Genomic DNA, 25,023 nt, shown 5'->3' on the forward strand with positions numbered 1-25,023 from the left:
GATGATATTCAACCAGAAATGCTTAAGTATGGTGGTATAAAAGTCTTTTAGTGGCTGCACTCCGTAGTTCAGAAAGTCTGGACAGAGGGACAAATTCCTGATGATTGAATTAGAGCTCTAATAGTACCCATATATAAAAAGGAAAATAAAACTGTGAGAATTACAGAGGTATTTCCCTACTGAGTGTTCCTGGCAAGATCTATGCAAACATACTTGAGAAACGGTTGAGAAGAATTGTAGAAGAAAAGCTTGGTGAAGAACAAGCTGGTTTCTCGCCAAATAGAGGCTGTCAGGATCAGATCTTCACTTAAAGGCAAATAATTGAGAAAGCATGGGAATATAACAAAGATCTGTATTTAAGTTTTGTCAATCTGGAAAAGGCATATGAACAAGGTGCCAAGAGAGAAGCTATTCAATATGCTACAGTTATATGGTGTCAATGGGGCATTATATCAAGCAATACTTAGTCTTTCTTTGAGTTGTAAGTCATCAGTTAGAATTGAAGAAAGTACAGGAAGATGGTTTAATGTTAAATCTGGTGTGAGACAAGGATGTACATTATCCCCTGTGTTATTCATTATCTAGATGGGTCACATTATGAAGGAAAGTGGTATTAAACATGATATCAGAATTGGAGATGTTAATATCAGCTCTTTGCTTTATGCGGACAATGTTATACTTCTAAATAAATCCGCTACAAGTTTGCAAGATTCTCTGACTAAATTGAATAACTGTTGTAATAGATATGGTATGAAGGTCGGCAATGAAAATAGGTAGAATTGTTGAAAATGTCAACTGTGTGTTGTGAACAGGGAACCAGAACAAGTAAAACATTGTGGAACAAGTAAAACATTTCAGCCACTTAGGTGTGATTTTTAGTGAAGATGGTAAATTAAATATATAAATAGACAACAGAATCAACAAAGCTGGTATGGTAGGAAGTCAATTGAATAAATTGATATGGAATGAGAGAAATTAATCAGAAAACTAAATTAGCTGTATATACATGACAGTGTTAAAACCAGTTTTAACTTATGGATCTGAGAGCTGGGTCAGAAGTAAAACACTCGACCAAAGACTAGAGACCGCAGATAAGAGAGTCCTGAGAAAGATTAGAGACGTGAACAGGTGTCATCAATGGCAATATCATATTAAAAACGAGGATATTAGGAAAGAACTTGACATCGTCAGCATCCAGGAATGAGTTAGCAGAGTTAATCTCAGGTGGTATGGTCACTTAAACAGAATGGGCGAGGAACAATTGGCAAAACAAGTGTTCTCTGCCAGGTTGATAGGAAAACGACCCACAGGAAGGCCAAGATGTAGGTGGATTGATACGGCACAAAGTGCCTTAAGCGATAGAAATATAAGATCTGATAATGTTGGAGTCTTGACCAGATTGATTTGGAGAAAAATTTTAGGAAGTTAGTAATGATGTAAATTTTTCATGTAGTACTATCATATCCTGTACATCCATTGAGGGTACATGTCAGGAATTTGATGATGATGATGTTCTCTTGTTTTAAAAAGAGCCAGAGAAGACCAAGATACAGATGGATCGATACAGTAAAAAATGCCTTAGAAGACAGAACTATAATGTTTGAAATAACTTTGGAGTCTGACAGAAACAGATCGATTTGGAGGAAAATTGTTGATAGGATGTGAATAATGATGTAAGTTTTTCGTGTAGTACTCTCATAATATCCTGTACACCCCTTGAGGGATACATGTCAGGAATTCGATGATAATCTTGATATCATGTTTGTTATTCTTTGCCCACTTTCCAAAGCTTCTTTATCCCCTCTGAATCCAGAAGACCAAATTTATGCACAGTGGTCCAGTTGTAGTCATACCGAGGAAGAATTTCTTGATGTCTCAACCATGCTTGTCAATGTTTGTTTTGGTATCACGTTTATCCTGTGAGTTGTAAGTGCAATTTTTTGCTCAGTGACCTTTGAGGTTTAAAGGTCACATAGCAAAAATTTGACACTTACTGATATTGAACTAACAGCCATTATTATTTGTTCACAATCCCAGCCTATTCAAATCATCCTGTAAGTGCAGTACATGATAGCATCTCTGATTTCCCTGTCTATGTTTGCATCATCAGTAAACATAGACATCTCCTCTCATGTTCTTCCCAGTATTATTAATTTATAGATTGAAAAAAAATGATCCAAAGATTGATTCTTGGGGATATACCACTGGTCATCTTAAATCTGGCAGATTCACATCCCTCATATATTAGCACTTTGGCATTTGTCTGTCAGCCACCTACTTATCCAAATTAATAGTTTACATTCCAGTTCCATAAGTTCAACTTATTCAACAGTCTTTCATGTGGCATCATATCAAATCTCTTAGGTCAAAAAGTATTGTTGTTCATTTGTTTTATGACTGAAGCAGCTGAGATTATGAGGCTAGTGTATTATGTCTGTAAATACACGAGATCTTGTACTGTTCTACCAAGATGCAAGATGTTCTACTGAGCCAAAACATTTCTACTTTCTTGTAATATAGACAATTAATGACAGAATTCTGTATTGGGATTCTTTTTTAAAAGTGTGCATTTCTAATAAACATTGGTAATAGAATATTGAATCATAAGTTTCAAAATATATGGAATGAAAAAAGCTTCATGCCTTAAAAATGCAATTATTTGTCAGGCATGAAGGGTGATCATTTCAAAGCTATAATTATTTTTTTAATAATTTAATATAAATTATCTTTAATAAATAATGGTAGCAGAGGAGTTATCCACATCTAAGGTGGAGATGAAAGGAGCAAACAGTGGCAGTGGTTTTGAAGTAGTATGATCTGAGGTGGAGGTGAACAGAATGAAATATTTTACCTGGGTGTTGCTATAGACCTAGTAATATGAAGGTCAGTAAGAAGGAAATGTATATCGAGATTGGTCTAGTAACTAATAAGGAACGTATGATCATTACAGGTGATCTTAATTATGGTAATATAGATTAGAACGAAGAGACAGTATTGGGGAGGGCAAAGAGAATGAATTTCTTGAGTTTTTGAGGGACAACTACCTTAAGCATGGTATGTAACAGGGATACACAGGGATCAAGGCTCTTAGATTTGATTATCTCATCAAAGGATGCTATTGTAAATGAGATGTTATCTCCCTCCAGTTGGTGAAAGTGACCATGAAGTGATTACTTGGGTGGTTGCAGCCACATGAGGACTTCTGTGAGAAAGGGATATATGAGAACTATAAGGCTGTTGGTATGACAAGCTCATGAGATGACTTGCAGCTATATCATGGAATGAAGAATCGGATGGAAAGGAGATTAATGCTGCTTAGGGGCTGTTCAGGATTTCTCTGGTAGAGGCAATGTCTGAATGCATTCCTAAGGTCAAATAAGGTGTGTGTAAAATGGATAAATGAAGAGGTGACCCATGCAATTTGGAAGAAGGTACTATGGAGGCAGCACAAGATGAGTGGAGGTAATAGTTAATTGCATGAGAAGTACAAAGAGCAAGCAAGCAAGAAAGGTAACTTGCTTGCTAAGCAGAAGTGCAATACAAGCAGCAGTTAGTTAATGATCCCAAAAGAAATCCTAGGGAGATTTTTGATATGTGGCCAGTAGAAGAAAGAAAGAAATGGTTTTAGAAGGATAATACTGGTTGGAGAAAATGGTAGAATGATAATCACTGAGGAGGAGATATAGTAGAGAATTAATGAGCAATTCATAAAGGTATTTCATGCTTGCCAAAGTAATATTACACAAAACTTGAGTGCAGTGGGGGAAAGAGGAGGAGACATTGATGGCAAGTGAGCACGAGATATATGAGAAATGAGCAAACTTAATGTCAATGAGGTCGTAGGACTTGATGATATATCACCATGTGTCTTGAGTGAATGTTCCAGGGAGTTAACAACAGCTTTAGTTTGGAAAGTGGAAGGCATTTAGAGTGAAAAGAGGGTAAAAATTGTTCTGCTTCATAAAGGAGGAAGTTATAAAACTAAGACTTCAAATTAGGCTAATCAGTTTGTCTAGAGTTGTGGTTATTTATTTATTTATTTATTCTTATGGTAAAAGGAATATAGAACAGCAGGTCAATGTCAAGTCTGGAAAGCCAATCCAAGGCCTCATCTGTCACCTTGTGGATGTCCTGTAGACCACCACCGTGAAATTGGCACCTTGGACAGTCATACACAATATGAGTAATCATCTGAACCATGGGAGAACAATCACAATAAGGGTGGTCTAACAGCCCCCATTTATGTAATAGGTACCCACATCTTCCCTGGTTAGTTCTGATCCTGTTGATTGATGACCAAATCTTCCTAGGAAGAGCAAAACCAGGCTGCAGAGCACAGGGATCTTCTACCAGGAAGCCGTTTGTTGGGAGATTGTTGGACCAGTATCCTCTCCACATGTCAGGTGTTGATGGCAGGGCAACTGAAGAGAGTTCAACCATGGACCAGAATGGCTTTCTAGATTTTAGGTGAAGACTAGGTGGATTTATGAGAGACTGGTGCAGGGGCAAAAATGGGTTGCTCATTGCTTTATTTTTTAATCGAGGCTTGTTTTCTCCATATGTTTGATGGAGCAATGTTAGATAGGACAGGCAGCCAGGAGAGAGAGAGAGAGGGGTGCTTCTCACTGTCCCACTAATTGTGCACATGGTAGAGTTTAGATGGGCGTCTATAATGTTAGTGTATGCACTTCTTTTCCAGACAGGGGGCACAATATTCTGCTGCAGAGAATGCGAGGGCTAGTGCAGACGACCTTAGGACTTCTGCACTATAACCCCAGGTTGTTCCAGCAAGCCTTGAAATGATATTGTTTCTCATTTTAATTTTGTTGGACAGGTTGGTGATGTGCCTTTTATAGGTTAGGCTTCTGTCCAGGCTCACTCCAAGGTATTTCGGGTGAGGCTCGTGTTCTACCATTTTTCCACAGAAAGAAAGGTTGAGGTGTCGATTCGCCTCAACAATGTTCAGGTGAAATACTATGGACACAGTTTTTTTGGATTTGACTTCAAGTACCACTGCTTGAAGTACTCTTCCAGGATGTTCAGGTCTGTGTTCAAGGTTGATTCCAGGTTGGCAAGGAGGTAGATTGATGTAGGATCGCTAGGTCATCAGCGTACATATACTTGCTTGAGCTGGTATGTGGTAAGTCGTACACATAGATGTTAAAAAGTAAAGGGAATAACACAGAGCCTTGAGGGAGACCGTTGTGAAGGAATTTGGGTCTGCTCTTTTTTTCTGCCAATATGGACCTGGATCCTTCTATTGGAGAGAATGGATTCAAAAAGCTGGAAAGTTTTTTTGCACCTTATAATTATTTCCTAGCTTTAGGAGGAGGCCCCTGATCCAGATTGTGTCATAAGCTGATGTTAGCTTCAATCTGTGTTGTCAGGGCCAGGACCTGGTCACAGCAACTTCTTCCTGGCCTGAAGCCAGCTTGTTTAATCTAGAGTGCTCTTTTGATGAGTGATGAAATTCTTTTAAGGAGAATTCTTTCCAAGAGCTTAAAGGTGGAGCAAAGCAAGGAGATAGGTCATAGATTTTTCACATCATTTGGATCTTTCCCTGGTTTGGGCACGGCAATTATTTTGTTTTCCGGCCACAGATTTGGTGGTTTACCAGTCATCATAATTTTTGAGATAAGGGCGGTCAGCTATGTTTGGCCTTGTTGACTGAGATGTTTTAGAAACTCAGGGAGGATACCATCCACTCCTGCAGCCTTGCCATTCTTGGTGAGTTTTAAGGCTTCCTGCACTTCTTCCCCAGATACTGGGTGTATAAGTTCAGGAAGCTCGGGGCCCATCTTCAAGATTTGTCTGATGGAAGATTGCACAGTAATTTTCCTGATAGAGCTGAGACGTATCTTGGAGGTTTTCAATAAATGATTAACCATTTGATCAGGAGTTATCTCTGTTGTTTTGTGTGTTGTTGGTTCTGCTCCACCTAATTTTCTCAGAAGTGACCAGCTTTTCCGGCTAGATGTGGTGAAATCGAGTTCATGGATGGTTGAGATCCATCTTTCCTATCTGTTTTTATCCAGCATTGCTATGAGCTCCTTAGCAACAGTTGGGTCTTCTGTTTTTTCATATTTGGCTAAAAGTTCCATAGTTTCTCTACTCCGGCATAGGATGTATTGTTTTCTGTAACCTCTAGGAATAGAGGCTTTGGCTGCAATTTTGATTAGTTTAACAAATCTTGGATAGCAATTAGGAGTGGGTGGAATTGCTCTAATGGTTTGCTCAATTTGTTTCTGAAATGCATTCCAGTTAGACCTGCGAAGGTTTCATCTAACGATTGGTGTTCTGCTGATGACTGGGATTGATGTGCCTGTCTCTATTAGTGTAGGACAATGCTGACTATTAGGGAATCTGTTGAGGATGATTCTAGTTGTTGGCAGAGGGTGGTCTTCAGAGTCTTTAGAGACTATGCACAGATCTGGGGTGTAGGTTCTATTCCATCTGGCTGAGTGGAGAGTGCCTTCCTGCTTGGCATCGTAAATCAAATACAGGTTATATGTATCCATCCAGTTAACTATATTATTACTGTCCCGGTTGTTAGAGGACTAGCCTCACATGGTGTGACGAGAGTTGAAGTCACCAACATAGATAGCAGGGTTAAGTGGTGGCTGGTCCATCTGATCAAGCCAGAATTGTGATGGTGGTTTGTAGATATTGTAGATGGTGGTATTTTGAACTTTAATAACTATGGAGTATTCTGCATCAGGTACACATTGGGTTATGTCCTTGAGGCCAGGCCGGTTGTAGGTTGCCAGGCCATGCTTGGTATGGCATTTATAAGACACGAGGGCTGTGTTGAGGGCTGTGTCAGGCACATGGATTCCTGGAGAGCCAAGATGTCGATTGCTTTGTCTTTGGCTATTTTGCTGATGACTTCGGCTTTGGATTTAGATAGGCTTTCTATGTTTAGGGAACATAGAAAGAACTTGAGAGTGTGTTGTTTAGGGGACTGTAACTTATTTTTTGAAGCTTGCCCTCCATCCAAACAAGCAACGCAGTCCTTGTTATTCTGGGCGATGATTGAGCCAGCATGGAGCTTTTTAAGTTTTGTATTCATCATAGTTGCTGTAAGTGGTCCAGGAGGCTTGGTACCTTTGGATGCCTTGTTTGAGACATTAGCTTCATGTTACTTATGATTCTTCTCTGGGGCTTCTTTTGTCTGAAGCACCAGCAATGTACCAAGATGTAACACTACTGACAGGGGGGGGGAGAGGATACGAGAAGGCTCCCCCCCAGAGTTGTGGTATAAGTGTTCGAGAGGCTAATGAGGATCTGGATTCAGAATTGGGTTGACAACAGCATTCTCTTTGATGGATAACATGGATTTGCTAAAGGAAGATCATGTTTGTCCAATGCATCTATAACTAGGTAACATGCATTGGACAAAGGGAATGCATACACAGTGGTATATTTGGACTTTGCTAAACCCTTTGATAAATTGCCAGATGACAAGCTGGTAATTAAACCGGAACTGATGGTGTTAGATAGCAGATTGGTGTATTGGATTGGAGATTGACTGCCTGATAGGTATCAATAAGTTGTGTAGCAGGAGGATGATATTCCAGAAGAAGAATAGGTTTCCAAATTCAGATTTTTTTTTTTTTAATACTAAAATGCAGCTGAAAATGACAATTGAATTTTTCTGAATACTTGATTAATATTAATGATCTGAAATTAATCTTGTATATTTCTTTTTAATATGTTCATGCTGTTCTCATCACATATTGTGTCATTTGGTATTCTCACATGAGGTGAGATGCAGCAAATAATCCCATTCTTCCAGTTTGCCATCTGTTGGGCATGTGACAAATCATTACATATGCCTTCTAGAGCAACTGAAGTTACTGTATTTTTTGGACCATAAGATACACCTTTTACATAGAGAAATTGACTTAGAATTGGGGTGTGTCTTTAAGTTTTGACACGAGTTTTCTTTCTTTAGTTAAAAGACAATGTTCTTTTTAGCTGGTATAGTTTGGGTCCCAAAACTAGATAAGATGTGATTTATTTGTTTGTCTTTTTAGATTTTAAGACAAGTTTCTGTTGTTCAAGTAACATTCAGAATACTGGGTAAGTCTTGGATTCCCACGTTTTCGATGCAAACCAAACACATGCCTCACTACACATGTGGAAATCCCTGATTTACATATGAAAACTTTACCTGCATCAATAGTAGTTAATGGGTGAGCATATGTGTGATTTGGAATGGACGAGACAATTATTAAGTCTCTTAAAAAATGCGCAATAAGTAACATGATGGATAGTACTAAAGATGACTTAGTTTTTGAAGAGAGTCATAACAATAGTTCAGACAATAATATGACAAGTGACAGTAATGAAACGAGTGAAGACAAATGCTGCTGGTACAAGTTATAGTATTAATAAATGAAATTTAAGGTTTGTGAATATTTTTATATAATAGTATATTTTTTCTAAATATTGTCTCATAAATTTGAGGTTCGTCTTATCATCTGAAAAATACAATATGTTAGAAGGGAAAAGACTTTTTCCTTTCTGGATATATAATTCACTGATAATTAAGGGAAATTCTATAATTGTTTGTATTTTTAAATTTCTAAAGGTATAAGTATACTATGAAGACAGTTCACAAATATTAGTTTTACATGAAAATTCTACCAAAAATCTTGAAATTGGCATATTAACATGTTGGCAAATATGTAAAAATATCCCTGCTATCCAAAGCAAAGGAACATGTTATAAAGTCAAGGAAGCTCCTGCCAGATGCATGACATTTGCAAAAACATAGCCTTTTGTGAATGTGTTAAAGATGAATAATATAGATATTTTTATAGGTGGCTTTGCGTGCACTAGGATTTGAACCTAAGAAAGAAGAAATAAAGAATATGGTTGCTGATGTTGATAAAGAAGGCTCAGGCAAGTTTTTGTTTCTTGTATTCATATGAATTTTAATTAATTTAAAACAGCCTGATTGTGAAGGTGTTATTGAAGTTATAGTATCAATTTAATATTTTATATATTTGAGGTTGAATGAATGAATCATTATCCCTTAACATTAAACACTCACCTTCATTATCACAGAATCTTTAAATATTCTCAAGTGAGCTCCAAACAGGATTACATAAACTGAATTAACATTTTCATTTAATTTTAAACCAGATTTTGCATAATTTTTCTCATCTAAGACTCCTCTTGATGTTTTTAAGATTAAATCCATAATATGATAAAAAGAAAAGAAAATTGTTATCAGTGCTATTCTATTTTTTTAAAGATCTGTGTATTTCAAGTTACTCTATTGTGGATGTTTTTGAATGCTTTTAGGTAGTATTTTTGTTGCCACCATCATGATATCTGACTGAAATGGCTTGAAAAAGTATAATTTTGATCTCCAGATCAGGGTTCCCAAATTATCTAATCCCTTGCATAACCACTATGCTAATATGCTATGGGTTTACAACCTCTCATTGACAAGTTGTCATTAAAAATAAATAAATAAAATTTATCATCAGAGTTTAGAACAATAATAAATAGAAACATTAAAAAAATTGGAATTCATGGAACTTCATTTAACAACAAACTCAGAAAATAACTGGATTACTATGTGTTGAGGAGGCAGGGAGGGATAATGGATATTCTTCTTGCAAATGACCACACCCCAAAACAAGATAATTTATTTATTATATATATATATATAGATAAGATAAGATATGATAAAAGATGATAAAGTGAATTTTGTTTAAATTCAATTTTGGTTAGTAAAGTTTACAAGATTTCTTAAAATAACTTTGCAAAAATTTGTAACAGCTACTTGTAGAAGTGCTATTTGTTGCTTTTAGTTCAATGATCAGTAGTCTAAGCATGGTTTGTCAAGTCTAAATGTATTCTTGGAAATGAATATAATCCATATGCTCTTCTTGTCTTACCACTACAAAATTAATTTACTATCCATTTTCTCATATTTGAGAGTCTTAAATTATTGACTTGATTAGCAATTCTGCAGAAGCATGACCAGAAAATATTGTATTTTTCTTTATTGTTTCTGTCGGTTATTATTCCAGCTCTGATGATGCTAGTTGATGCACTTATGAAATATTTGCTTTAATGAAAGTTCCTCAGTATCATAGTTGATGGTGCTTTAATTCATTTAAAAAATGTTCATTATGTCTAATAAGACAGTCTCAAAATTAGAGTATACATGTCACATGATACTTTCAAGTTTTCATTGCATAATTGGTTCTGCTTGCATCTACCAGTGGCAAAGTATTAGCATATGTTTTTGCTATCAGCAGTCATTGTTATCAACAAAGGGTTTTTTTTTTAAATTTAGTTTTCTGTGTGTTATACATAAGATCAAATCTTTGGGATTTGTGTAAAACTTGTTTGCATTAAACAACATATTTTGTTATTCTTAAGTACTGAAATTTTTGTGTGCTGTGTTATTTTTATGTATTATATACTCTTTAACAGTTTTTTTTTTTTTTTGTTGTTGTCGTTATAATCTTCCTTAGCTTCCTTATTGTCATTGAAAATGACCATATCAAACTATCTCATCCAGAGTATTTTAATGATAAGATGACACCTTTTTTGCTACTTACATACAAAAAATCTATGACATGCATTAATTCAACATTGGTATCTTTCTGGGTCTGGCTTTCACTGGTGAGATCTTAATAAAGGTTGAAATCAGTCTGGATACTGATCCTTCTCGTAATGCACAGCCAAGCACACTTCTGAAAGGATATGGGCTTTGCATTATGGGACACTGAGGCAATCGATGTGAAGTGAAGAGTCTCTATAAGTAGACTAGTTGTGAAGATACTTCATACGAACAGGAATATCATTTCTTGGCAATATCATATGCTAACTAAATAACCAACTTAAAAAACCTTTCTCTATTAATGGCTTTCCTGATGACAAGAAAAACCATAGAGATGCACTCCATTCTTCACTTGAAAAACATAGCACAAAAGTTTCAAGATCTTCCATAATAAGTGCCTTAAACTTTTATTTTCTGTTCTTATTCTTTCCTGTGATTTTTCTTGTGTGCAGTTCACACAAGGCAGGTCTTACTTTGCTTTCCCACACTTCTAGATAATGCCCACCAGAATTAAGAAGTGATGTCAAAGCTCTCCATCACTTTATTTGTCATTATCCCCCTTTCTGACTTCTTATCATTCATCAGAAATGTTTTTCTCCACACATGACCTTTCCAATTTTGCTATCCATGCTAGTTACTTCCATGGTTCTCCTCCCCCCCCCCCCCCCCCTACAAACCAGTTTCTATATGGAACATTTTTAAAAATGTGTTCTTGATTCTTCAACACTTATTTCCATTTTGCTAAGATACAATGATGCATTCTCCATTTGGCCACATGGCTCAGATACAAATGTTATATTGGGGGGGGGGGGTAATTGTAAACTTATGTTATTTACTATTTACTACACTTTTTACTTATTTTAACTTCAATCCTGTCAGCTGCTCCATTGTTATATTTCTCTGCTGTTTGCTTTTATTGTCTTTGTTATCTATATTGTTGACTGCACCGTTGTTAAATTAATAATTAATTTAACAACAGTTTCTATATGATTCTTTATCACTTTACTTAAATTAACTCTACCTTAATTTTGATCCTTTTTTATCCTTTTTTAACTCTAGCCCTAGTTCCTGCTGCATGCAAAGCAGACCTAGGTTTCTGTGTCCAACTTGTGATTAGCAGTTCGCCAAAATTCTCATTCTTCTCAATTAGACAAATTTGTTTGATTATCGACTGCACCAGTCTAATTGAATTAATATAGTCTGAGAATTTCAGGAAAAGAAACATATGGAGTCTTGACAAGTAACAGACCTATTTGGAGGAAAATTGTAGATAAGAAGTTAGTAATGATGTAAATTTTTCATGTAGTACTATCATATCCTGTACACCCCTTGAAGGTGCATGTCAGGAATTTGATGATGATGTTAATGATTAAATTAAATATTACAAGCCAAATATAAATAAATTAATTAATGTATTTATATATCGATACAAATTGGGGGTGCTGCAGTTCGGCAGTGCCTTTACACAAGCACCCCTGCTTGTCCTGCAAGATTTTACACAACTCTTTCTTTCTCCTCCACCTCAGTAGACCCACCAGCCCTATTTAGAATCCAGTTTACTATAGAAAAAGAAAATAACAGTAGTTTGGCCTATCTTGATATTTTAATCGCATGTCTAACAATAGGTTTCTTTCTCTGTTTACAGAAAACCATCTCACACAGGAAGATACGTTCACAAACTTTCCCGTCATCTCTCTCCTTCCAATAATTTGGCATTATAAAAAATATTGTTAACAGAGCCATCAACCTGTGTTTTAATTAGACTTTCTTACAATTAGAAAAAAAAACTTGCCCTGTCTTACATATGTCCTTTGCTAATATCTTTTATTCTTGAATTGGAGTAGGTGAGGCCATTTAGCCCTAAGTAACTTTTGAAGACTAGTGGCCAGCTAGCCTCTGTCCTTAGTCAATCACAGAATAACCAGTCCAAGACTATTAATGACTGTAACTGTCACCTGGGGAGAGTATAGCAGAATGCTGCCTCCATCTTATCCTTATAACATTCTATATTATTGTCTGAAATAGTGTTAATCCTATGGTCGATTTTCTTGAGTTCATGGGATGAAAAACTCAAGTTTTCTGGAGAAATAACCTGCTTGTCCATGCTAAAGATTGAAACTTGGGAACCAGTCAAAGAAAGGCTTAGAAAAAAATTTTTTCCAGGAAATGCCATTTGCATCCATGGTGCTAGACTGCCTATGAAATCACATTTCATCAGGTGGCCTGGTGCTATGAATACAAATGCCATTTCCACAGGGATCTCTGAATTATACAGAGATCCCTGTGGAACAGAGATTACTATTCTCTACATTCATGGCACCTCAAAAATTTGCCAGATCCTTGAAAAAAAAAATATCTGTATGGTGCTTCCAAACCCCATATGTAGCTAGCTGCTCTTATCTGCACCCCTAAATGCTATCACTCACCCATCTCTCAGTTCCAGGTATATACAAGGTTTTCTGTTTGTGCAGCTTGTTGTGTAATGGTTAGGCTGGTTACACATCTTACATCTATCTAGAAGAATATAAAGTACATCTACTGTCATATTATGGCTAGTTGGGTCTAGCAGGTTATGCTTACATGCCCTGCACAAAATCATGTGGAAAAAATCTGTTGTTCTTCATCACAAAAAACATCAAAGACTTCTTTTGGAATTTGTGGCAGAACTTAAAACTCAACACCAATAAATATAATTATATAAAACTTCTCAAGATATGGGAAATTGTAATTATTAGACCTGCTGCACAACAATCAATCTTCTATATACAAATGCCTGTAGAGGGTATCCAACCCAGGACGTTAGGCTTTCAGTGTAATCTCGTCCATTGCTTGTGTGCACATTACAATTCTCATGTTGTATCCCAGACGATGTCTTTGGCGATTGAGACAAAATATTGGAGTCATTTAACCTTTGATTTAATTTAATTCCAAAGGCTGTCTTCATTCCATTAAAGCATAATATGAGTTCCAGTGAGCATGAGGGCATGTGAAAATACAGAGCTCTTGGTTGCTCTAGCATTGGTTGGAAAATCTGAGAAAAATAGAGGTGTCAACAGAATTGCAAAGGGTAGAAAGCAAACCACTAACCTATGGTGTGGTGAAAGGTCTCTGTACTATATCTAATCAGATATCCCAGAAATGTTGAGTTACTACAAATGTAATTCAGAGTTTTGTCGTTGCATTGCACTCCCCTTTCTCATTTAATAAACCTTTTGTTTTCATTATGTAGAATTATGGAGACAAGCTATCATGTTAGTGCACTTTTTAATTAGAATAAAGTCTATGTTGAACCACAAAACTGGCAATAATGACAGACTATGGTGACAGTGCCATGGCTTAAGAAGCTATAAGGAAAGAATGTCAACAGTGCATGGGAATCTAATATCTTTAAAGATAAAAGCTTTCACCCACATATACTGACCAGTGAGAAAGATACAGCACCCATAATCCCAGAGGAAGAAGTAATCCTTTCATTTAATCAAATGAAATTATCAAAAGCACCTGGAATTGGTGAAATTCCAGTAGAGCTCTATAACAATGGTGGACCTGATCTAATTAAACAACTAACCAAACTTTCCAATAATATTCTTTTCATTGGATCTATCCCGCGTGATTTGAATATAGGCATAATCTTGTGTCTACACAAAAAACGGTAATGTTCAAAAATGTTACAATTATAGACCAATTACTCTTCTTTGCCATCTTACAAAATCTTTATAAAAATAATACACAATCATCTAAATGACATTTATAAATGTCTAATAGAAGAAGAACAAGCTGGCTTTAGAAAAACAAGTCAAAAATTGACCATACTTTACTCTTCATAGTCTGGCTGAAATCACACGGGACAAGGGAAGAGACCTTTATTGCTGTTTCGTGGATTTTAAGCATTCATTCGATTCTGTAAATGAGGAAAACTTATTCAAATATTAACAAAGAAAAATATTAAAAAAATATTAACACAGACTTAAGATTTGTTTTAAACTACTATTAGAATACAAGTGTAGTAGTTCAGTACAAAAATATCACTACTAAAAAACTGCACACACACACACACGATGTAGTAATTATGCATCATCTGTAATGGGTAACAAATCAAATCTCCAATACCAGCTTGCAAAATTACTAGAAATTACAAGAAATCTGCAGAAATTATAATATGATTATAAATTCAAGTAAAACAAAGATAATAATAATTGGAAGATGACTGAAGATATACAAATAGCATTTAATTAGGAAACCATAGAACAAATGTTAATGGTTTTAATTACCTAGGAGAATACTTGACTTCAAATTTAAATGACATAGCAACAATAAAACACACTCTCGATAGCATGGTCAATGACAGTGGTGCACCCAGAGGGGAGGGGAAAGGGGCCTCCCTCCAAAGGGGGTGGGGAACACTAGAAAATTTTCCAAAAATCTTTTCTAATTAAAATTCATTTTTTAAATTTATGTTGTGTCATGTGTTCTATTTCTATTCTATTTATGAGTTAGTGATCATTGCAGATGCTCAGTTATAGGTCGTATGCAATGCGTAGTGTGTATTCTCAAATTGTCTACTCAACTCAGACCCTCCCCAAGATTAAATCCTAAGTGCATCACTGGTCAGTGATGAATAAATTTAATAAAATTTGGAAAAACAACAAAATTCCTACAACTCTAAAAATAAAATTATTCAAAAGTATACTACTAACAGTTCTCTATAGGACAGAAATTTGAACTTTTAAAAATGAAGCAGAAACGAGACTGTTGGCTTTTGAAATGAAATGCTTCTGAAAATGAACAGAACTAATTGGACAGAACATAAGACTAATGTACAAGTGCTGCAAGATTTGAATATCCCTAACTCAACAATTCTTAACACAATTAAAAAGCATCAACTCCGCTGGTTTTGTCACATTGTGCAAATGGAACCAGACAGACAGACTTCCTCACCTGTTATTTGAGGGCTCTCTGGAGAGTACAAGACTCACAGAAAGACTGAGATTAACATGGGATAAAGCCTTAGATTTTTCCAAAATTTCTCCTTAACGAAAGGAGTAAATTCAATGGAAGACCAGTCACATGCACATATATGCAGACCATGTAGTAATTTTACATGATCTGTAACAGGTGACAAATCAAAGCTCCAATACCAGCTTGCAAAATTACAAGAAATCTGCAGAACATAAGACTTTGAGTTAGAACTGCATTGGACTTTCAGAGCTGTTAGCATATGAAAGAGCCTGCTTTGGACAGAGAATGATGGAAGGCTCTTATCCATGTGGGACTTAACCCATCTTGAGAACAGAAGAGAAGAAGAACTTATTATGTCTCTACGTGAATGCTAGGAGTATAAGCAACAGAGTGGTAGAGTTCGTTGCCTTGGTCAATACTTTGGGATCTCAGATTGTAGGCATTACTGAGACCTGGCTATCAGAGATATCAAGTGCAAAAGGGTACAGTATTTTTAGGAAGGATAGATAGGAGAGGAGAGGAGGGATGTTCTGCTAATGATATTATATGACTTGAATTCAGTAAGAGTTGAGACCTATGACTGCAATACCAATAACAGTTTTTTGTATAGCAGTGAGTTTGAAGCTATCTGGTGTAACGTGGAGTCTATCAAGATCATATACATAGTGGGGTTTTTATAGATAGTTGATTTGTTGCTGATGAAGAAATGCATTACCAAATAGAGATGATGGGTGAGAAATGCATAATCATAATTAGGGAATTTAATTATCTGAGCATTGATTGGATAGCTGTGAAATCTCACTAGAAGAATGAAACTGAATTTATTGAGCTGTTGTGAGACAGCTTCCTCAAGCAGCATGTGACAAAGAACTCAAGGTCAAAGAGTGTTTGATCTGATTATAGTATTAGAGAGGATTTTAGTTAATAATGTAACTATTCTGCTTCTGGTTGGTGACAGTACTTACTTGGAAAGTGACTAAGTTTATGAATATTCCATTCAGAAAAGATTTCATGCTGGACTACAAAGCAGGAAATTATTACCACCTGAGGAGTATGCTGGGTTCTGCACCACGGTATCAGTTGTTGGATGGGAAGGATGTCGACAGTGCATAAGAAATGTTTAAAAATAAGTAAATGATGCACTATCAGAATGTATCCCTAGAGTTTGAAGAATAAATATGGTAGGAGTGAAATGGATGCGTAATCTAATTAAGCAAGAGATTCATAAGATCAAGATAATGTGGAAGGAATACTGTGTACATAAAGATGATGTCAGTTCTAAAAATTATAAGCATCACAACTGTTGTACGGAAAGCTGAGTATGAAAAGAAACTGGCTTTACAAGCTAAAGACAACCCACAAGAATTCTATCGTTATGCTGCAAGTAAAAGAAAGAATGAATATGAAAGAATAACTCTGTTGAATTCAGATGGTATGTGGGTGACAAATGCAGAAGAGATTGTTCAGCTAATGAGTGGCAGTTTTTCTAAAAAGCTATCAACCTGGTGTATGAAACATTGAGCATATAGCTACCTCTTTGCTGTATGAAGAAACTCAGGTGTTTGAGGGAGGTACTAGAGTTACTGCATAAACTGAATAAGAATTCTGCAATAGGGACTGATGGGATATCGGCATGGATGCTAAAAGTGTGCTCAGGTGAGGTGGCTATTCCTTTGACCAGGCTATATAATATGATTCTCAGAACAGGGAAGATTCCACATGAATGGAAAGAATGTATAATGATCCCTGTTGCACAAAGATGTTTCAAAGATTGATGTATCCAACTGTCAACCAATAAGTATCTCTGGAGTGGTGGTGAAGATTTTGGAAAAATTGATTAGTGCTCGCATATAGAATTGAATTGACAGAGAAACTATACTTTGCAACAAATAGCATTGGTTTACTTAAGGGAAGGTCATGTTTGAGCAACTTTCTTGCATTCTATAATAATGTTACCATTGAGTTAGACAAGGTGGGGGGGGGGAATGGATATACCATGATACTTTTGGATTTTGCTAAGGCTTTTGACAGAATACAGAAAATAGTTTGGAAGACTTGCATAATTGGAAAATATTCGATTGGATTATAAATTATTGGCATAGATGAGGATGGCTACTGACAGATATCAAAATGTGGTATACGGAAGAATGTGAGTCTGCAGGATTTAAGGTTATCAGTGGTGTCACACAAGGATCAATCCTTTGTCCACTGCTATTCAATCTACATTGACATTGAGAAGGATTTGACATGAGACATACAGATATATAAATAACACTAATGCAAAGTTAGGTAATGGTAATCTGCAATGTGGCTGATATGCACTTGCAGAATGATTTCAATAGTCTGGAATTTTGGGCATGTGAAAATGGCTGTCAATTTAATGTTAGTAAATGTAAAGTCATGCACTTTGGTATGATAAGATATCCAATGTCATATTATATTGGTGGGATTATTCTAGAAGAAATGGATCGGGCTAGGGATCTTGGAGAGTTAGGAGACAGGAAGTTGAAGTTCAAGGGCAATATAGCAAAGATTGCAAATAATTGCAATGCTGAAACAAACTTGAAATGTAAAGATAAGGAATGATATCATTTTACCTCACATGGATGCAGGTCTGGTCCCCTGGTTTCTGTGGTGATTCTGATACAGCAGACAGAGAGAGAGAGAGAGAGAGAGAGAGAGAGAGCACAAAGGAGAGTGTTAAAAATAATATCAGGATTGTGGAATACTGATTAACTCCGCCATTGCCGGTCCCAAGCCTGGATGAGAAAGGAGGAGGGTTGTACTTGCGGCTAGCAACCATAATATGAAAAAACATATTGCTACAGAAACCTCAACCATTGTTGGAAAACTGACACAAAACCAAGAGGGAGAAGTACACTGGGGAAAATGAAGCATGCTAGTGAAAGTCCCATTGGGGAAGCGGACAGGCAACAAACTCCAAGAAAAAGCCTCTTTTGCCCAAAATGTTTAACCAAAATTGGATGCTGGAATATTAGGACTTTGTACAAAAGTGGAAAAGCTAACTTACTAACCAGAGAAATGGACAGATACAAAATAGAAATACTAGGTCTAAACGAGACAAGATGGAATGGTAGTGGAGAAATCCAACTAACAACAAACAAATACATTTTATATTCTGGAAACCAGAATGAAAACGACACACATAGCAAAGGTGTAGCTTTCATGCTAACAACAGCTGCTAGAAGAGCACTAATTGAATGGAAACCAGTTTCTGAAACGATCATCAAAGCTAGATTTAAAACTAAATACAGAAATGTGACTATAATAAACATATATGGACCAACAAACAATGCAAAAACAGAAGAGAAAGAAGACTTCTATGACATGCTGCAAAAAAGAAGTAGATAAAGTAAAAAGTAAAGATATGCTCTTAATTATAGGTGACATGGCAAAAGTAGGAGATAGTAACGTGGGATACGAATGAATAATGGAAAAAGAAGGTTTAGGAAACTATAACGAAAATGGGGAAATCCTAAAAGACTTTTGCACTTTCAATGATATGATCATAGGAGGAACCTTATTTAAACATAAATACATCCATAAACAGACTTGGATATCACCAGATAAGAAATCCAAAAACCAAATATACCATATTTTAATAAACAGACCTTGGAGAACCTCTTTGATGGATGTAAGAGTTTGGAGAGGCACAGATGCCTTTACAGACCACTTATTATTGATTGCAAAATTAAAAATGAAACCAAGAAAAATATTTAAAGGCAAGAACCAAAGAATTAAATACAATATATCCAAACTGAAAAACAAGGATACAAAAGACAAATATAAAGTAACATTATGGAATAAATATGGAAGCCTTGTAGAACAACATAAGGAAATAGACATTGAAGAGAACTGGGAAAAATAAAGAATATATTTAATAGTACTGCTGAAGAAGTTCTGGGAAGGCAGAGCAGGAATTGTAAACAATGGATCTCTGAAGAAACCATCAAATTATGTGAAGAAAGGAAAGCTTTATGGAATACACTTCTGTAACGCACAGAAGAAAACAAAAGAAATAGGATAAATGAAAGATACAGGCTTAAAAATGGACAGGTAATAAAAAGTGCAAGGAAAGATAGGAAGAGTTTTCCTGGAGGAAATGTGTAAAGAGGCTGAAGAAGCAGCAAGTAAATTTGACCCAAAGAGGTTGTTTGAGATAGCAAGAAAGTTTAAAAGAGAAGGGCCTGTAAAAAATAAACAAGGAAAGTTACTTACAAATGAAGCAGACATAGAAAAAAGATGGGTAGAACATGTCCAAGAAATTTTAAACGGAGAAATAGAAAACCTAGAACAAGCAATACCAGAAGAAGAAATACTTAAAATAAATACAGGAACTATAACTAAACTAGAAATAACTCAGGCAGTAAAGAAAACAAAAAACAATAAAGCAGCTGGGAGTGACAATATACAGGCTGAACTACTTAAAGCAGATATAAACATTGCTGTTGAAATGTTACACCTGCTATTTAATCAAATATGGGAAAAGGAGGAATGGCCAGAAGACTGGAATACAGGACTCCTGGTGAAACTGCCAAAAAAGGGAGATATAACACTTTGCAAAAATTGGAGAGGGATTTCACTTCTAAATATTGTAAGTAAAGTATTTACTAGAATTTTGCTAGAAAGAATGAAACAAGAAATTGAAACTAAACTGAGGAAAGAACAGGCTGGGTTCAGGCAAACAGATCTTGTACTGATCAGATAATAACACTAAGAATAATTGTTGAACAGTTAATAGAGTGGCAGAGTAGCCTATCTTTGGGATTCATTGACTTTGAATGTGCATTTAATAGCATAGATAGAAAGATTATGTGGAAGTTAATGAAGCACTACGGGATTCCTCAGAAAATCATAAATATAACAAAGAAAACTCATAAAAAATACAAAATCCAAATAATAAATAATGGCAAACTATCAGGACCATTTGCAACAAACACAGGAGTAAGTCAAGGATGTATACTATCCCCGACCATCTTTCTGATTGTTATTGTTTGGGTGATGAAGAAAACATCTGAAGAAAGATTGGCATTCAATGGGGATGGTCAAATAAAATCAGTGACCTGGATTTTGCAGACGATATATGCCTTTTGGCACAAAAACATTAACACCTCCAAAAGAAAATAGATAATTTAATAAAATAAATCATAACAAGACTAAAGTAATAAAGATAAATCAAACAAGATTTAGTCTTTGAAATACTAGGGAAAACACTGGAAAAAGGTAGATAACTATCTACCTGGGATCAGTGATCAGCACACAAGGAGGAACCAAACAGGACATACAAAATAGAATCCAGAAAGCACAGATTGCATTCAGTATGATGAAAAAAATTTTGGGGTCCAAAAAAATAAAATTAAAAACCAAAATTAGGCTCTTCAACACTAGTGTTAAACCAGTTTTACTATACGGAGCTGAGACATGGTCACTAACAAAGGAAAACATAAATAAAATACAGGTCTACATAAACAGATGCTTGAGGAAGATACTAGGAATATACTGGCCAAATAAAATAACAAACATAAAACTTTGGGAGAGAACAGGTCAAACCAGCATCAGAAATGAAATCACTAAAAGAAAATGGAACCGGATAATTCACACAATCAGGAACCCAGATAAAGAAATAGCAAAAATGGCACTAGAATGGAATCCCCAAGGCAAGAGGGGAAAGAGGTAGACCTAGGATAACATGAAGAAGAGAACTAGAAACAGAGGCAAGAGAGCTGGGACATTCCTGGAAAGAGATCAAAAAAGAAGCATTGAATAGAGTCAGATGGAAGTCAATGGTTGAGGCCCTATGCTCCACAGGGAGCGAAGAGGTTAGGTAAGGTAAGGAATACTGATTATGAAGATAGATTGAGAATTTGTATCAACCCCTCTTTCTCCTGTTTTTCAATACAGACATTGAAAAACAGGAGAAAGAGGGGTTGATATAATTGAGACTTACAAACTTCTGAAAGTGTCATACGGGATTTCAGCAAATGGAATTTTTCATTTTATGGTGGATAGGGAAAGGACACAAGAGCATCCTTGGAAGTTGAGAATGAATAATGTCAAGAAGTGGATGAGGGCTAGATTTTTCGCTCATAGAGTGATGCATGATTGGAATGGATTATCATTGGATGTGGTGTGCATGCGTGCTTGCTTGCACATTTACACTACTTCACAAGTACTGTGAATGAATTCAAGAACAAGAATAACACCAAGAAGTTATATTCTTGGTTTAATCCTTTATCCAAGTGTAAGCAAACAAAGTTTGTACCTGAACTATTTTCAGGACTGGGCTTACATTTGAATAAAGAATTTAGCTAAAAAAATCAGCTAACGCCTTTTATTCCCTTATAGGGAGTAGGTGAGGCCTTTATACCCTATCTAGCTTTTGGAGACTGAGTGGGCAGTTCAATCTCCACCGGTAGCCGATTACAGACAGCTGGTCCATGTCTGTCACTAATTATAGCAGCCACCAATGAAGAGGCTGGCAAACAAGTGCTGCCATCTCTTGGTACCTAACCCTAACAAGATATGTTACTGTCTGAAATAATGTGGTTACTATGGTTGATTTTCATGAGTTTATGGGATAAAAAACCTGAGTTTCCGGGAGGAAAACCCACTTGCTCGTGCCAGAGATCGACTAACTAGGGAATCAGTTGAAGAAAGGCTTAGAAAAAGTTCCTCCAGTCGGCAACTAGACTTGAACTTAAGTCTGACTTCGAGCGACCAAGCGCAGAGGACGCAAGCACCACTTCCACTGAGCTACACAGGCCTTGGATCTTGGATTAAACCAAGAATATAATTTCTTGGAATCTTTAATTTATAGTATAACCAAGCAGAAAAACTTCCAGCAGCTATCTCTAATCCAAAATATCTTAATAATAAAATGTGACACCTTTCGGCTACTTATATATGGAAATATGACTTCTGCATTACTTTGACCTTGGTATCACCTCTGGTTCTGACTCAGTAAAGATTGGCCTGGGTAGTGATCCTTCCCATAATGCATGGCATTATACATGTCTGTAAGGAGATGTGCTTTGCATTATGGGATACTAAGGCAAGTGATGTGAAGTCATTAGCTTCTTTATAGGATTTGCCTAGTCCTGAAAATAGTTCAGGGGCAAACTTTGTTTGCTTACGCTTAGATAAAGGGTTAAACCAAGAATATAATTTCTTGATAGCTTTAATTCGTAGTATAACCAAGTGGAAAAACTTCCTGCTATATATATCAAATAAACTTTTTTAAGCTGCTTCCAGCAAGCAGGGTGATAGTTACACTTGGCAGTGAAATTTATCTATCCTAAAGACTTTCATTGACATCTATACCACACTTAATTCAGCTCACTGCTTGTTGACTGTAAAGAAGAGATGCTGTCCACTCAGCCAAAATTATTTAAAAACAGAAGTGAAAAATGACTATTTTGCCATTGTAACACTGGCATCATAAATGCACATAAATATTTTATTGTCATGATTTCTCCCTCCTCTTCCTATTATATACACGATGCTGTATAGCTACAGTTGTTGTTATTACTGCAAGTGCTATTAATTGAAAATTTTTCAGATTTTACAGAACTCTTTAATATCTTGTTTCTATAATGTCCCCTCTTTTCTGCCTATCAATTAAACTTTGCAACCCACACACACCTTCAGCCTATTCTCATAGGGAGCATTCCACAGACAGAGAATACCACATTTAGCAACCTTCTAGAACAAGCCTGCATGGTTACTCTCCATTATTTTATATATGTTCATTAAAATAAGTTAGGTGTTTTAGATTGCATTGAAAACCTGTCACAAAATTGGAAGAAAACTGAGCAACTAAGCCATATACAGTTGATATTGACTGTCACTGTAGCAAATGTGTAGGGATCACTAGAATAGTTTGTTGTATTACATAGTTTGCTATAGTGAATTTCTTTTAGCATAGAATTGTACATACGGGGCTTTGATTGGAAATTTTCAGTAATTTTCATATACTGGTGTTTGCTATAGTGAGATTCTACTGTACAGTCAGCTCTGACTATAGCAAATTTTTACTCACTTTAACAGACTACTAAAAAAAATGTTCCAACTTAAGCTTATACACAATGGTATTTGAAGAGAATTTGCTATTTCAAACTAATCTGCTATAACAATATCTTCTTGTGGTTCCTACAAGTTTGCAGTAGCATCGATGGGCAGTTGATGGCATTGGTGTAGATCAGTGTTTCCCAACCTGTGGTCTGTGGACCCCCAGGGGGGTCCACAAGTAATTCAAAGGAGGTCTGCGGATAGTTTATTTTCATTAAACTTTATCTTATGATGTTGCTCACACCTGGGATATTTGCAATGTATATCTCTGGCTCTTGAGGCCCATGGTTTAAGTAAAATTTAACACGAATGTTGGTACCATTACTTCTTCCCTTTGTAAAGCAGAGGTGAATAACCAACCCTTTAATTTAATTTAATTTAATAAATTATAATTTATATTATTATATTGGGTTTGAGATTTATAATATTATGATTTATATTATAAATACATTTTATATAATAAATCACGCAAATATTGTCCATCCTATTTGCAAATGGGATTTTCTGTTCTGAATAAAGACGGCAAAGACAGATCAGTGTGTTCTTTGTTGCGAAGTGTTATCGAATGAATCTATGAAACCGTCAAAGTTCAGATGCCCCCTTGAAACAAAACATGGCGAGCCAGTTAATAAGCCAATAGAATATTTTCAAAATAAAAAACTGCAAATTTGTGGTTCACAGAATTTAGTTAAGGACATTGTGTGTGGAACAAAAAATGAAAAGGCTGTTCTTGCCTCTTACAAAGTCGCCCTTCTGATCACTAGAAATGAACAATCGGGGAAGATTTAATTTTTCCTGCGACAAAAGCGATAACAAAGAACTTGTTTAGTGAAAAACATGTCAATGAGGTGTCTCTAATATTGTTATCTGACAATACTGTGAAAAGAAGACTCGACGAGATAGCTCAAAATGTGAAAGATATTTTGCTAGAACCGTTACATCATAGTGAATATTTTGCGTTGCAGTTGGATGAAAGGCACGATATTTCAAATAATGCTAATTTGCTAGCTTTATGAACACGAAAATAAAGTTTGTGAAGACTTTTTGTTCTGTGAATCGTTACCTCTTCATACAATTGCTGAAGCCCTTTTCAAAGTTGTCAATGACTTCGTAACTACAAATAAACTTCAATGGGAAAAATGTGTAGGTATCAGCACAGATGGTGCTCAACCAATGTCGGGAATACATAAAGGTTTGGTCACACGTATTCAGAAAGTTGCACCTATTGTGAAATGGACACATTGTTGTATACACCACGAAGCTACACACCGTATGCCCTCCAAAATGAAAACCATTCTAGACGAGGCAATAAAAATTGTCAATTTTATTAAAGCCCGGCCTTTTAACAGCTGGTTATTTTCTACACTTTGTAATGAAATGGGAAGTGA

General features: G+C 35.9%; 1 protein-coding gene across 1 annotated transcript in view; it reads left to right on the forward strand.

Moving 5' to 3' along the window:
• Positions 1-25,023, forward strand: part of LOC150104864 (uncharacterized) — a 66,616-nt gene that overhangs the window by 23,888 nt on the left and 17,705 nt on the right. Inside the window, exon 3 of the mRNA XM_090396023.1 lies at positions 8,826-8,907. Coding sequence (XP_090252149.1) covers positions 8,826-8,907 — 82 coding nt within the window. The remainder of the gene's footprint in view (positions 1-8,825; positions 8,908-25,023) is intronic.

The sequence above is a fragment of the Typopeltis vanoorti genome, chromosome 7, assembly GCF_054136105.1.
Source record: "Typopeltis vanoorti isolate ZY-2024b chromosome 7, IOZ_Tvanoo_1.0, whole genome shotgun sequence".
Classification (NCBI taxonomy): Eukaryota; Metazoa; Arthropoda; class Arachnida; order Uropygi; family Thelyphonidae; genus Typopeltis; species Typopeltis vanoorti.